General features: G+C 45.2%; 1 protein-coding gene across 5 annotated transcripts in view; it reads left to right on the forward strand.

Annotated features, from left to right (window-relative positions):
* WWC2 (WW and C2 domain containing 2) overlaps positions 1-14,723 on the forward strand; it is a 208,037-nt gene that overhangs the window by 89,425 nt on the left and 103,889 nt on the right. For 4 of the 5 annotated variants that reach the window (XM_019422330.2, XM_019422332.2, XM_019422331.2 and 1 more), the window contains one exon: positions 11,705-11,814. The exons of the other annotated variant lie outside the window; for it this stretch is intronic. In XM_019422330.2, the coding sequence (XP_019277875.2) occupies positions 11,705-11,814 (110 nt within the window). The remainder of the gene's footprint in view (positions 1-11,704; positions 11,815-14,723) is intronic. 5 annotated transcript variants of the gene reach the window in all.

Genomic DNA, 14,723 nt, shown 5'->3' on the forward strand with positions numbered 1-14,723 from the left:
CCCAGGTGCCCTCCCAACGCTTTTAAATAATCAGTCTTATTATACTCATCGTAAACAAAGTTCACGGACAAGTAATATCCGTGGGAAAAAAATATTTGCAACTTGACAAAGGATTAACGCCAGCATATATCACAGGTTGCTACAAATCAGTAAGAAGGGCAGACCGCACAGTTTCAAAAAGGTCAATTTAGGGACTCCTGGGTGGCTCAGTCAGTTGAGCGTCCAAGTCTTGATTTTGGCTCAGGTTTTGATCCCAGTCGTGGGATTGAGCCCTGCATCAGGTTTAAATTCTCTCTCTCTCTTTCTTCCTCTGCTCCTCTCTCCTGTCCTTGGTCTCTCTCTCTCTCTCTCTCTCTCTCTCTCTCTCTCTCTCTCTCGCAAATTAAAAAGAAAAGAGCAATTCACAAAGGAAGCAAATAAACATATAGAAAAGTGACAGGGGCACCTGGGTGGCTCAGTTGGTTAAGCGTACAACTTCAGCTGAGGTCATTATCTCAGGGCTTGTGAGTTCAAGCCCCACATCTGGCTCACTGCTGAAAGCACAGAGCTCGCTTCAGAGTCTGTTGCCCTCTCTCTCACTGCCCGCCCCCCCTCCCCATAAAAATAAACAGTTTTTTTTAATGTAAAAAAAAAAGAGAGAGGAAAAAAATAAAAGTTACAAACCTTACTAATAATTATTAGATTCCTCCCCTTACGACCATATCGGGGTAATGGCGCTCACTTCCATTGTGGATGGATGCAAATTGGTAATGCCCACGTGGAGGAGAGTAGGTATCAGAATTAAAAAATTTAAATGATGGGGCACCTAGGTGGCTCAGTCGGTTTAGCGTCCGACTCTTGATTTTGGCTCAGGTCATGATCCCAGGGTCATGGGATCGAACCCTGTGTCGGGCTCTGCACTGACAGTACGGAATCGGCTTGGCATTCTCTGTCTCCCTCTCTCTCTACCATTCCTGTGTGCACGCTTTCACTCTCTCCCAAAATAAATATGTGAACATTAACAAAAATTCCAATGGTAATATGTCTTTAACATCTCTCTAATGCACATTGACACTTTTGAATTTTACAAGTAGGCATGTTCTTTGACTCATTGTCAGAAATTTATTCTAAAAAATACTCTGAGAGCTAAAATATTTACAAGTATGTTCATTGAAGCATTAATTCCTCTCGAAGGAAGTTGAAACTGATGTCTGTTAATTAGTGATTAGTCAAATAATGGGCCGTAATCCATTCTGTGTATGTAGATATTAGAAGATTGAGGTCAACCTGTAGCGACGATCATTGAAAGGTTTCTAACTTGTATTGCAAACTAAAGTCCTAGAAAATGCACACAGTATGAGCCTGTTTGTATGTTTGATAATCGCATGTGGATTTATAGATGGACTGAAAAGAACCAACGTATTGGAATATAGATCATTGTATAGGGAAATGAAGGCAGGACTTTAATAATAGTTTATTCTATTTTATATATTTTTCATAATGAGAATATATTAGTTGCGTTTTTTAAGGCAGTGCTCAAAACTGTAGTGTCTGTATAGTTTATTTAGTTTAACACCAATCTAGTAAAAATGTGCATAATATTGTATGTGCTTCCGTATATGGGTGCATACGTTTATTTAAGAAAAACAGCCTGGAATGAAACCACTTGTTACCTGGGGTTATCCCTATGTAAAAAGGTGTTAGGGATTAAAAAACATCTTCCTAATTACTTAGTTGTTGTTGTGTTTTTTAAAGTTTATTTATTTATTTTGAGAGAGAGAGTGCAAGGGAGGGGCAGAGAGAGAGAGAGAAAGAGAATGAGAATCCCACGCAGGCTCCACACTGTCAGCGAAGAGCCTGAGGCAGGACTTGAACCCACGAACCGTGAGATCATGCCTGAGCCGAAATCAAGAGTTAGGCGCTCAACCAGCTAAGCTGCCCAGGAGCCCCCTAGTTCCTTAGCTTTTGATCAAATGAGTGCAGGATCATTGCAACCATTCGGGAAGCCTCTTGAAGGAAGTGGACGAATCCAACAAGGTTCTAGCCATCCAGAGGGGTGTGCTGTGGGTCCCTTCTTTGTTGCTCTGGGGACAGCACATCCTCCAGAGTAAGTCGTCCAGCGTCTTGCATTCTTGTCTGGGATGGAGTCCGTGGTGGTTGTCCTGTCTGAGCGGGAGGCAGGAGGACGGGGCAGTCTTGGTGGTGGGTTTGTTTGTTGGGATAATAATCTGTTAAGCCCTCTTCCTCTCGCCCGCATTCCCGACTTCCCGCATTCCCTTCTTTGCCGACATAGCCACTTAAAATCTCAAGCTGTTTTCCAAAACCAAGTAATCCAGTGGGCAAACATTTCTTGACACTTAGGACACCGAAGAGGTTCCGGTTGAAGTGTGTTGACCACCCTGTTTTCTTCCGTAGGGTCAGATACTTGGTAAAAAATTGCCGAATTATTGAAACACCTGCAATAAATTCTCTTACCTCTCTGCAACGAAGAATGTGTTTTCTGTTTAGCTGTTCATTTGTGGTGCACAATGTAATTATAATAGGCTAAAATAAGTTACAGGGCCAGAGATTTTGGGGGCCGTATTGAAAGATTTTTCTCCTAGCCTGTCCCATAGTTAACTCTCACCTTATTATCGACTGGTCATCCGCATAGTCATCAACTATCACCTAAATACTAACCTTCATCTTGCTCACAGTAAATGCATTTACTGTTACATTTATATACATTGAAAATTAAAAACAAACAAACCAACAACAGCCCTTCCGTACTTGTTTTCATTCCTTTCCAGTTCTTTCCTTCTAACCTGCGTCCATTCAGTCAGCATGGATTACGAGCTGGCTACGTATGAAGTGGACGTGATGCCGGGAATGCAGAGAAGAGAGCGGGGGCCGTGCCTCTGAGAAGCTCAGAGAACAGGCTGGTGGGGGGGGAGAGCAGGCCGTCAGCCGCCTTAGATGGCAGCCGAGCCTGTGTTGGAGTGGTCCTCTGGGACAGGAGTCAGGGGGACTGGATAAGAATGGCATTCCTAGGGTAAATGGAGTCAGCATTTCAATGGTTTTTTTTAATACTGCCAAGTTGTCTCTTAAAAGGAATGTATCAAGTTGCGAAATTACCAGCAACAAATGAAAGTAACTGATTCCTCACATCCTCGCCAGAACTGCGTTTCATTAAGACAAAGCAAAACAAAAACATAAACTTGATACCCTCATAGGCTGCAAATTAAATCAAGCCTCGTTGTTGTTTTCTTTGGCGCTTCTTTTTATTATTAGTGAAGTTACGCATTTTCACGCATTTTTATTACTTAACTTCCTCTTGTGAAAATACCTTACTCACTTGGAGTCTTTGCATTGTTACGACTCGTTCCTATTTACAAAAAAATAGTTTATTGAGGTTCGGTTCACACACCACATAATTAACCGCTTTAAAGCGAACAGTTCAGTGGCATTGACGACAATTCCCAGGGTTGTGCAAGCGCTATCTCTGTCTGATTCCAGAACGTTTCTACCCTTCCAGAGTCTCTGTCCGCTCACTCCTCCCCCTAGGTCCCGACAACTCCTCCCGTACTTTCTATCCGTGTGGATTTGTCTGTGCTGGGTACTTCATATGCCTAGAATCATATCATATGTGGCCTTTTGGGTCTGGCCTTACTTAGCATCGTATTTTGGAGGCCATCCGCACGGTAGCGTGCATAGGCACTTCCTTCCTTTTTATGGCGGGATAACAACACTGCGTTGCATGTACAGACCGCACGTCGTATATCCATTCATCCACTGATGCACGTTTGAGGTGTGGCCACTTCTTGGCTCCTGTAAATAGTGCTTCCGTGAACATGCATGTACACGTAATTGCTTGGGTACCTGTTGTAAGTTCTTTTGGGCGTGCACTCAGGAGCAGAAATGCGGGGTCATAGAGTAATTCCGTGTTGAACTCTTTGAGAAAGTGCCAGACTTTCCTGCAGAGGCTACACCATTTTACCTGCCCGCCCACGAGGTACGGGGTTCCCCTTTCTCCACCTCCGTGCCAGCACTTTCTATGTTGGGGGTGTTGCTGCTGTTGTCTTACTCATAGCCATCCTGGTGGGATGAACTGGTACCTCATCATGTTATTTATTTTCATTTTCCTGACGACTACCGATGTTGAGTACTTGTTACTATTTTGTTGTATGCAGGTGAGAAAATGAAAGAAAAAGGAAAGCCTGCTTTCAAAGAACTTATTTTAAAATTGTTTCAATGTTCCTTGAGGGGAAAAATGCTTACTTAAAATTAAATGAAGTGGCCCTAATCTGAGAATTATTAAGCCATTAATTCCGTAGTTTTCGTAATACGGGTATTTATGAAGCACAGGCTTTTGCCTCCAGTTTCAGTTTCTTTATAAAACATTTTTTAAAATTTTATTTACTTATTTTGAGAGAGAGAGAGAAAGAGAGAGAACAAGTGGGGGAGGGACAGAGAGGAGGAGGAGGAGGGGAGAGAGAGAGAGAGAGAAAGAGAAAATCTCAAGCAGGCTCCACGCTGTCAACGCACAGCCTGGTGTGGGGCTTGAACTCACAAGCCGTAAGATCATGACCTGAGCTGAGACCAAGAGTCAGAGGCTTAACCAACTGAGCCACCCAGGCTCCCCTCCAGCTTCATTTTTAAATGGAGTTTGTCTTCATTTCTCCATCACCTGGGTGGATTAGGGGTGTGATTTTGTGGTTTAACTGGTGGTTCTCAAAGTATGGTCCAGGGACCACGGCGTCACATCACATGGGGACTTGTAAGAATCGCAGATTTCCAGACCCCAGCTCCCCAACTACTGAGGCAGAAACTCTGAGGGTGGGCCCAGCAACCTGTTTTAATAAGCCTTTCAGATGAGTTGGATGTACACGTAGGTTTGAGAGTCACTGCTCTAAACCCACACTTTCAGTCTGAGCTTACATTAAAGAGCTCCTGTTGGAAATGTAATTCACGATTTTGACCTTATAGGCACCAACTTTTTTCAGTTAAAATAGGCAGACAGTATAATCAATTCAGGCGAACCAGTTTATAACTTCCTGTTTCAGAATGGCGTGTATAAATCATATAGTTGTATGTAGAAATTGCAATTCAGGGGCGCCAGAGTGGGTCAGTTGGTTAAGTGTCCGACTCTCGATTTCAGCTCAGGTCATGATCTCTCACGGTTGTGGGACTGAGGCTCCACATCCGGCTTAGTGCAGAGTACAGAGCCTTCTTGGGATTCTCTCTCTCTCTCTCTCTCTCTCTCTTTCTCTCTCTCTCTCTCTGAAAAAAAAAAAGGGAAACTTCAATGGAGTCTACACATCATGTAAAAAAGATAAGTATCTTTTAAAAGCTACTTTTGATCTTTGGGCAAGTCTTTAAATTTTTTTTTTTTTTTCAACGTTTTTTATTTATTTTGGGGACAGAGAGAGACAGAGCATGAACGGGGGAGGGGCAGAGAGAGAGGGAGACACAGAATCGGAAACAGGCTCCAGGCTCCGAGCCATCAGCCCAGAGCCTGACGCGGGGCTCGAACTCACTGACCGCGAGATCGTGACCTGGCTGAAGTCGGACGCTTAACCGACTGCGCCACCCAGGCGCCCCTGGGCAAGTCTTTAAAGAATGTGAGAGTTGTGTGTCCTTGATCTGCCTCTTTCCTGCTCTCTGTGATTGGACTTTACCTTCTACTCCCTTCAGAGCCTCTGGTGAAGGTGGCTGGCGTGAAGGCCCGTGTAGGGGAGCTCGCGACCATTACCTCCTTACAGGAGCCACTCGGGCGGTGACTAGGGCCGCAGGGTGCTCCTGTGCCCCTCGATGCTGCTTCAGCGTCCAGGCCCTTCTCCTCTCCCTCCAGAGCTTTTTAAAGGGGTCCCTCCCTTGCCACTTCTTCCAGAAGCTGGAGGAGAGTCACGTGCAGATAGCATATGAACAGAGGAATGCATGCTTTAGAAAACAACAGTTACGGCCACATACTGCATGGCACGGCAGATGTTGACCAGAAGAGGTGTATGTTACCCAGTCGTGTGCTTACTGGATCATAAGTAAAATTTTTTCCTATACAGGCTATTCATTTTTTTTTTCTAGTTTTTTTTTTTTTAATGTTTATTTTTGAGAGAGAGAGAGAGAGAGAGAGAGAGACAGAGCATGAGCGGGGGAGGGCCAGAGAGAGAGAGAGAGGGAGACACAGAATCAGAAGCAGGCTCCTGGGCTGACAGCTCAGAGCCTGATTGACGCGGGGCTCGAACTCACGAACTGCGAGATCACGACCTGAGCTGAAGTCAGACGCTTAACCAAGTTGAGACACCCAGGTGCCCCCTACACAGGCTATTCAAATGCAACAATACTTGTATCTACTTTGCAGAGTTTTATGAGGATTTAACGTGCACATTCATGTGTATTGACGCATGTGTGTGGCACGTGGTAAACAGGGAGTGTTTTATATTTTTAGTGTAATTACTGTATGTAAAAGTCAGCTTCTTTTTACATAGCATATTCTAAGCTTCGACATTTTTGCAGATGATGTAGCTGAGTCCCCAAATCAACAGCATAAGCAGTGTGCTTTTTCCAAGGTGAATTACCCACAAATGCTGCCTTTCGGTAGTATATTCATGAAGCAGCTATAGAAGGGGTTAGGTCTAAGGGAGGCGATAGGGCCTCCTAAAGTCCTCCACGGATTTCAGATCTCTAGGTTGGAATGAATAAATGATTAGGAAGTGAATGTCAAAGAGGAGCCAGAAGATTTGAGGCAAGGCTTTTTTAGGGTGGAGGGATTGGATATGTTTGTAGGCTGCCGGGAGGAAAAAATGAACTCTAAGAGGGGAGATCCATACTTGATAATCATTGATGGGACGTGATTGCAGAGTAGGGAGAATGGGGTGGATTACGGACTGACGATTGGCAGGCTTTTGAGAAGAGAAGGAATTATGAGCGCGCTGAAGGGAACCAGGCATTTGGGTTCTAGGAGAGCAGGTTTGGGAAACAAGACTGTTGTGTTCAAATAGTTGAAAGCCCATCACATGGAAGAGGGATTACACTACTTCTCTTTGGTACCAAGGGATGCCAAAGGGATCAAAGGGATACCAAAGGGATAAAGCGTGCACCAGCGGGTAAAAGTTACAGGAAGACCAGACCCTGGGCCGACACAGGGAAGGACTGTCTGGGAGCCCGGGCAGGTGCAAAGAGTACTTGAACTCAGTCTGAAGAAATGGGCTGGTTGGGCTGCCCAGTTACACGCCTTCCCAGCTTTGAGACGTTGGGCGAGCCATTGATACCACAGAGCCCCGGTCTCTTCCTTGACCCGGTGTACCGGGCTCAGCACTGTCCCTGTCTGTGGTTCTCCTATCTAATATGACTCCTTTTGAAGAATCTTAGTGAATTTCCACAGAGACACAGAGTTAACCTTCTTACCCTCTTCTGACTTGGTTTGTCCAGTCTCTCTTAAGAGTCATTTGCTCGGGACGCCTGGGTGGCTCAGTCAGTTAAGCCTCCGATTCTCGACTGCGGCTCAGGTTATGATCTTAACGGTTCATGGATTCAAGCCCCGTGTTGGGCTCCGTGCTGCAGCGTGGAGCCTGCTTGGGATGCTCCCTCTCCCTCTCTCACTCTCTGCCCCTCCCCTGCTTCTCTCTCTCAAAATAAGTAAATAAAGATTTAAAAAAAAAAAAAAAGTTGTTTGCTTCTTGCTGCCCCTCTTCACGCCTTCCTGTCATTCCCCTCTTTCTGTCCCTTTGCTGCTTCCCCGGACTAGCACGGTGATAGAAGCAGAGGGGCCTAATCAACATCATTATAAATTAAAATTAGAAAAAATGTTGCCCTTCGTTCGAAATCCAAATCGTGAACCACATCCTTACTTTTTCCCTGTTGTTTCAGAGCAGTTCAGCAGTGTTAGCGTGGACAGATTCTGCAGTGATCATAGACCGCTCACAATACGAACTCTGCTTTGAGTTAGCTCAGCAATGGCCACAGCAGATGCTATGAAGTAAAAATAACTGTTAAGACCTTTATTAACATTCAGGCCAAACTATGCATTTGGGGGACTTGAATTGTGGCAAGAGTTCTGTTAACCTGAGAATGGTTTTCTCTGTCCAGTGCCTTTTCTTTTAGTGCAGTGAGTACAAACTCCGTTCTGCTTTTGTGCTTGCTCACGCGCAGTGTTCAGCGTCACATAATTGTCAATATTTAGTCTGTGTGGCGTCTCATGTCATAGGACAGGTATCCACGATTGACAGTAAATACTAACCGACGGCTCATGTACGGGGAAGACATACTGCCCGCAAAGAGGGGAAATACCACGCGAAGTTCAAATTTCGTATGTCAACGTTGGCACGGTGCCGCAGTAAATTGCCATTTTCTTCACATTAGTCACGGTGCAAAAGAAGGCTGTTTTTCAAGCAAAGAGTAGTCTCTGGAATTTAGCATAAAGACTCTTGTTAGTTTCAGGCTTTTTGCATGATGTTGCTCCTTTGTGAGGAACCAACAACAACAACAACAACAAAACTCCATCGATATTCACTTCCTCAACATCAGAGAAAGATTGAATGTTTCAGAGATTCCTTGTCCAAAACAAGACGAAGAAGTTTGGAAACTAATCAACATTTCCGCTTTACTGTGTTTGTTCTAAGTCATGTTGTTTCTGATTTTGGAATGCACCTGTGACTTCTTTTTGTTTTGTGTTAACTTCTTACTGTGCCATAGTAATATGTTCCCTTTATCAGGATAACAGCATAATTGAGTGCTTAATTCTGTTTGGTATCTGAGAATGTCATTCTGTTTGTATCTTGTAATTCGGGTAAGAATGACATTCCAAAATTTTGAAATTTACAAATATGTATTTAATGGTTTTACTTACTGATAGAGTGCGGAGAAAAGATAGCTATCTATCCAGGTACAGAATGTAAAGCATCTGATTGATTTTTCAAGTAACACTGCAAATAACTTTTATGTTAAAATTCCCGAGGATGGAAACGTCTGAATTTTTAACTGAGCTCATAATTACATGTGTACCTATAGATGTAATTCTAGTCTTAGAACAGTGACAGTTAATAAAATGCTTATTATCTACTGAACAATTAATAGGAGAAACTGGATTATTTCCAAGTGTAGTCAAATTACCATAACTTGTAATCATAACCCATGTTCTGAAGCTTTTGTGACTTTTCATTCTTCGAGTGATAAATATATTCCTATCCCCCTCATGCTTAAACATGTTGATTTGGTACCAGGATAAAATTTGTGTAATACCACTCTTTTGTCATTTCTGGGTCTTATTCATTTCTTTAGGATGTGTGTGCGTTTTAGACGGCATTGATAAAAGGGGTTAGGGAAAGAGAACAGAATAATATGCAAGGTAACTTGGCCAAGGGGCTTTATCTAATAATCCGCTTTATCAAGGTAGACAGAGATCAGTCTTACAATGGGTGAAGACAAGGCCACTTCCTATGGTATGGAGATTTTTTGATACAGTATCTAATTCCTTGGTCACTTTTCCTGGGCGGTTTATGATCTGAGATGGAATTTAAGCACAGCTCCAAGAGCACAGTTTTTTTGACTCAGATGGGGTTCAGATTGACTCCAGGTTTGCAGAGGAAATATGGCGAGTTGCCATATTCGGGCACGTTGCCCGAGGCTCACTTCACTAACGTATAATGTCTAATGTATATTGAAGCTCACCGTTTGTCAAGCATTATGCTAGTCAGGTCTCATTGAAACCTCGTAATCCACCCACCTTGAAAGGAAGATTGAGAAACGGGTTTTTTAAGGTTAACAACCTGCCCTAGGTTGTATAGCAAGTAGGTGGCAGACAAGGAATTTGACCCATGTCTCTGGTGCCAGATTTCAAGCTCTTACCTCCTGAGCTAGCGGTTCCCAGATTTTCCATAACTGCCTGGAGAGTTCGATGAAACATGCATTGCTGGGCCCTAGAGTTTCTGATTCTCTAGGCCTCTGCTAGGGCCCAGGAATTTGTCCTTTCTGACCGGTGCCTGCACGTTGATGCTGCTAGTCGTGAGGGCTATACTTTGAGAACCAGAGTCTGACTCCGTCCCTCTGAAGAACGAATGAGAGAACTCACGTGTTGTGCTGGTATTGATAATCTCTAACCTTTGTTGACCGTTTACCATGTCCTCAACAGTGTCCTAATTTCATTCCTTTTTTATCTCACCTCAATCTTAGGAGGCGGTTAAATTGCAGGGAGAGGATAAGGGAGTGTGATCACCGCTTGGAAGAGAAGGAAACTGAGGTAGATAGAGGCTCCCAGTAAGGTGGCCTCGTAGTGAATCAGTGACACAGCTGGTTGTTCTCATTATGACTTCGGCCAGCTGACCTGGTTTCAAAGAACTGTGTCCCTGGAGCTCTGTCCGGATGCAGATTTCATGCTATAGGAGCATTGAGAGGAAAGGAGGCACTCCCTCCGTTTCATCCGTTAGTATTTTATGTCCTTGGAGGAGGCTCCTGTAGGCCAGGCCTGGGAAGAAAGGGTCTCCCTCCTTCTCATATTGTTCCTGAAGGGCGTTCTGAAGGGTGCAGACGACACAGTTTGTTACTCTGATGACTGATGAGGTTCTGGAAACGAGCTCCGTTTCAGTTGAGCTCTGACATGGTTGATATTCGCGAGCGCGGATAAAAGGGACTCCGGGTGATTTTGTGTGTAAGCCTTGTGCTGGTGTTGCTAATACATTAAATCAGAAGGTGTGCCAACTCATGTTGGCCACCCAGGAACGGGGCATTCACTAGTCTGTAGGGTTAGCCTGCCCATGGGTGCACCGACAGCCAAGGAGAATCTCAGAATCAAAAAGGAAGGAAGTGAGAGAGAAAGATCAACCCGCGATCAGGTTTGAAACCTGCTTAAGAAATTGTAAGTTTCCCCATTCATTTTGAAGCTTAAAGAGAAAGTGTAAGGCAGTTTCAAAAGGTGACATCACATTGATACGTAAATACCTTGTGCGTTTGCTTGCATTAAAATTGGTGTTGAGTGACTGTTACGTAGAAGATACTTACAAAAATGAAATAAACTTGTCCCTCCCATCAAGGAGAACTCATAGCGGACCTCACAACCAAGGAAGTGTTCCATTAATTTATGTAGGAGCCTCTAAATCTGAAGTTAGCGTAGGCTGATGCATACCTTGTCTTGGGGTTACTGGTATGGTGATTTCCACGATGCCAGCGTTTGAATCCTGAGACAAAATCGTCCTCGTACTGAGATAGCCATTTAGCCCTAGAGCTAGAGCCTAGGGCCCAGGCGTCCTTACTGTCAGCTTGGAATGGTCTTATTCAGGGCACTTGGGTGGCTCCGTCAATTAAGCGGCCCAGGTCATGATCTCACGGTCGCCCTGGGCCTGGAGCCTGCTTCGGATTCTCTCTCTCCTTCTCCCTCTGTCCTCCCCTGCTCGCTTGCAGGTGTGTGTGTGCACTCGCTCTCTTTTCCTCAAAATAAAATAAAATAAAATAAAATAAAATAAAATAAAATAGTCCGTATTTATTTTTTGTATGGATTTACCGCCCAGTCTGAAGCTGTGAACTTTGAAAAGGATGTTATGACTTACTGCTCCTTTTCTGGATGTCCGTCTCTGTATTTTACCCTTGTTTTTCCCCTCTGAGATTCCAGACACAGCGGTGCCCACTCTAGATACAATCAAGAACAGCAGGGAAATGCGGCCTAGACATGTCTTCCCTTGTGGGGAGGGTAACTAAATGTTGACACACGTGGTTTGACGGAAAGAATCACCTGTACGTGTATTCTGGTTTGTTGTAGGTTAACGAAGCCCTTGTCGTTTGCCGATTGTGTTGGGGATGAACTTCCGTGGGGATGGGAAGCAGGGTTTGACCCACAGATTGGTGTCTACTACATCGATCACGTCAACAGTAAGTTTTCCATTTTGGTAAAAGTAAACATAGCAGAACAGTGATCCCCCCCCGCCCCCCCCCCCCCCATCTAGAATCATGCAAAAGCATCAACCCTCTACAAAGTGAACTTCTTTATTGTAAACCCCACTTTGTCAGTGACTAACATTAACACGTGTGCCTGTTTTGCAAGCTGGGGCACGTATAGAATTGGGCTTATGGGGGCAGAGACAGAGAAACGAATCTGTCTGTCCGTGTACGTGTCTACCTGGTAGGAGGGGAGTTTCTCGAGCACAGGTCTAGAGGCCTGTGGAGACCATGAGCCATTTGCCTCGTCCCGTCACCACCGCCCCTCGGACTGGGTTTCCTCTATTTCTCGTCCTTGCCACGGACAGAGTTGGGCGTGCGTATGGCCCAACATGAACAACTTTTTGAAACACATACTCGGGGTATTTTTTATATGTCTGTGTGTGTGTTTATGTTTGGCTCTCTATCCACCCCTTTAAAAATTTTTTCAGGTGGACACGTGTAATACTGATACTCGCTTTGCTTATTTCACTTAAAAACTAACCCTTTTATTTTTCTGGGTTTTGAGTAATACCTCATAGTTTATACTCTGTTAACTTATTTCTCATAGGTCTGTTGCGCTAAAGATTTATATAATGTAGTACTCTTTTTTAATATCTTTAGGAATAATATTATAGAAGAGTATCTGGGGCACCTGGGTGGCTCAGTCAGTTAAGCGTCTGATGCTAGATTTTGGCTCAGGTCACAATCTCGCGGTTCGTGAGTTCGAGCCCCACATCGGGCTCCTCGCTGACAGTGCGGAGCCTGCTTGGGATTCTCTCCCCGTCTCTGTGCCCCTCCCCCGCTCCCTCTCAAACATATAAATAAAAAGTTGAAAGAACAGCAGTATCTTATTTGATGCCCGGTTGTTAGTGGTGGCTTGCAGCCTCCCTTGTGTCGGTGTACGATGAAGTCTTGAAGAGACACAAAACGCCCGTATTAATAACAGTTCTCTCTTAGAAACCTCCATATGTTAAACATACAGAATAGGCTTACAGCACTTCTGTCGGATCGGCACTCGTTTCCTGTCAGGATCTTTCTTTACCTGTGCAAATACTTCTCAGGACAACGGGGAAGGGTTCCAGAACTAATAGAACTGCTCCACTCCTGCCCGGCGCCTGCAGAGGCTGAAGGTGGGGGCGTGTGCCAAGCTGGGGGAGAAGGCCTGGTGCCCCCAGGAGATCTGGTGGGAGGCTCCATTGCAGGGCGGTCGGGATGCAGGTCCCCATTCCAGCAGTCCACACCACGGGGAGGGGCTCTGCCCGGAGACCACCGAGAGCGGCGGGGAGAAGGCTCCCCCACAACCCAGTGGCCGCCAAGCAGCCAGAGGAGAGGGCAGTTAGGAAGTATGGCGAGGCGAGCGTGGGTTCCACCGTGTCGGGCCCGCAGGCGGCATAGGGAGTCCTGTCGCGGGATAGGCCTGAGGGCTGGAAACTTGTCTGAGCCTCACACAGGTCGATGGGATGGAGGGATTGAAAGGAGCGAGGACACGGGAGAGTGAAGCCAGTTTTCCAGTGAACACCGACAGCCGGTGATCTGGGGCGTATAGTTTGGGAACCAGCTTTCATGCACACGTTAGTTCAGTGTAAGTGCAGGTGACAGTTTCTGCAGGTTTTGCCGCTCTTTTCTGTGTCATTAGAAGAAGTGTGACTTTTGGGTAGAGAGGTGTTTCCCTGAAAGTTGCCCCGTAGTCCGTGAAGAATTCATAATTGTGGGTTTTAAGGTTAGCTTTCATTTTTGTATCTTTCAGTAAACGTTTCTCTCTTCTTTAAAAATGTTCGTTTATTTTGAGAGAGAGCGAGTGGGGAAGGGGCAGAGAGAGAGGGAGAGAGAAGGAATCCCAGGCAGGCTCCGCGCTGTTATCGTGCCCAATGTGGGGCTCAAACTCATGAACTGTGAGATCATGACCTGAGCTGAAATTGAGAGTCAGACGCTTAACTGACTGAGCCACCCAGGCGCCCCAAACCTTCCTTGATTGTATTATTGTAAGTCGGTTCTATTGCTTATCAGTGACTGACATCTAACTATTTGAATGTTATTTTTTTTTAAAAGATTTTATTTTTTTAAGTCATCTCCACACCCAACGTGGGGCTCAAACTCACAACCGCGAGATCAAGAGTCACGTGCTCCAGCAAAGGAGCCAGCCAGTCACCCCCAAATATTTTAATGTTACGATGGAAGGGACTACTTTTGGTAAAATTCTGACAAATAAACGGTCAGTGGAATACCTGGAATGCGTAACTATTTAAATCTCACTCGCATCCTTACTTTATACGGACACAAGTTCAGCTTGTCTTCTTTAAAGAACATTTGCGGAAGCAGAAACAAGCCTACCTGCCCTGACTCGCCAAAACTAAACTCTCGTGGTACCAAACGAGGAGATGAACGCCCTCGGCTTCCCTCTCGCTACCCACGGTCCACCAGTGGGGCTTCCTCCCCGTCTCGGTAGGTTCTCCTGCACCCCCATCCCCAGGAGCCCTCTTAATAACTTTTATGTCCCATCTTCCTCCCCTCTTTCGTTTCTTTACCCGTCATTTTCTGGTTTTAAAAATTCCTCCCTCCACTTCTTTACCTAGTGGTTCTGTTGTCTTCATATTTAAACTCTGGAAACTCTCAAAATGAAATCAAACCAAAACTACCAGAAGAAACCAATAATAGCCGGCTTCCCCCGACCCCACTCATTCATACCCCAAACCGTCTTTCAGCCCGAGTCCCTTGCCGGCCGTGGCCCACTCTTTCTCCCCGTCTCGGCGAAGCTTCCCAAAAGCCACGGCCTGCGTGAGGCCTTCGTTCTCCGTCGTGTCACAGAAACTGCCCTTGCTGAGCTCGCCTGAGACCCCACAAATGGCCCGATCCAGGCCACA

Source organism: Panthera pardus, unplaced genomic scaffold (assembly GCF_024362965.1).
Source record: "Panthera pardus isolate Hobbes unplaced genomic scaffold, ASM2436296v1 HiC_scaffold_13, whole genome shotgun sequence".
NCBI classification, from domain to species: domain Eukaryota; kingdom Metazoa; phylum Chordata; class Mammalia; order Carnivora; family Felidae; genus Panthera; species Panthera pardus.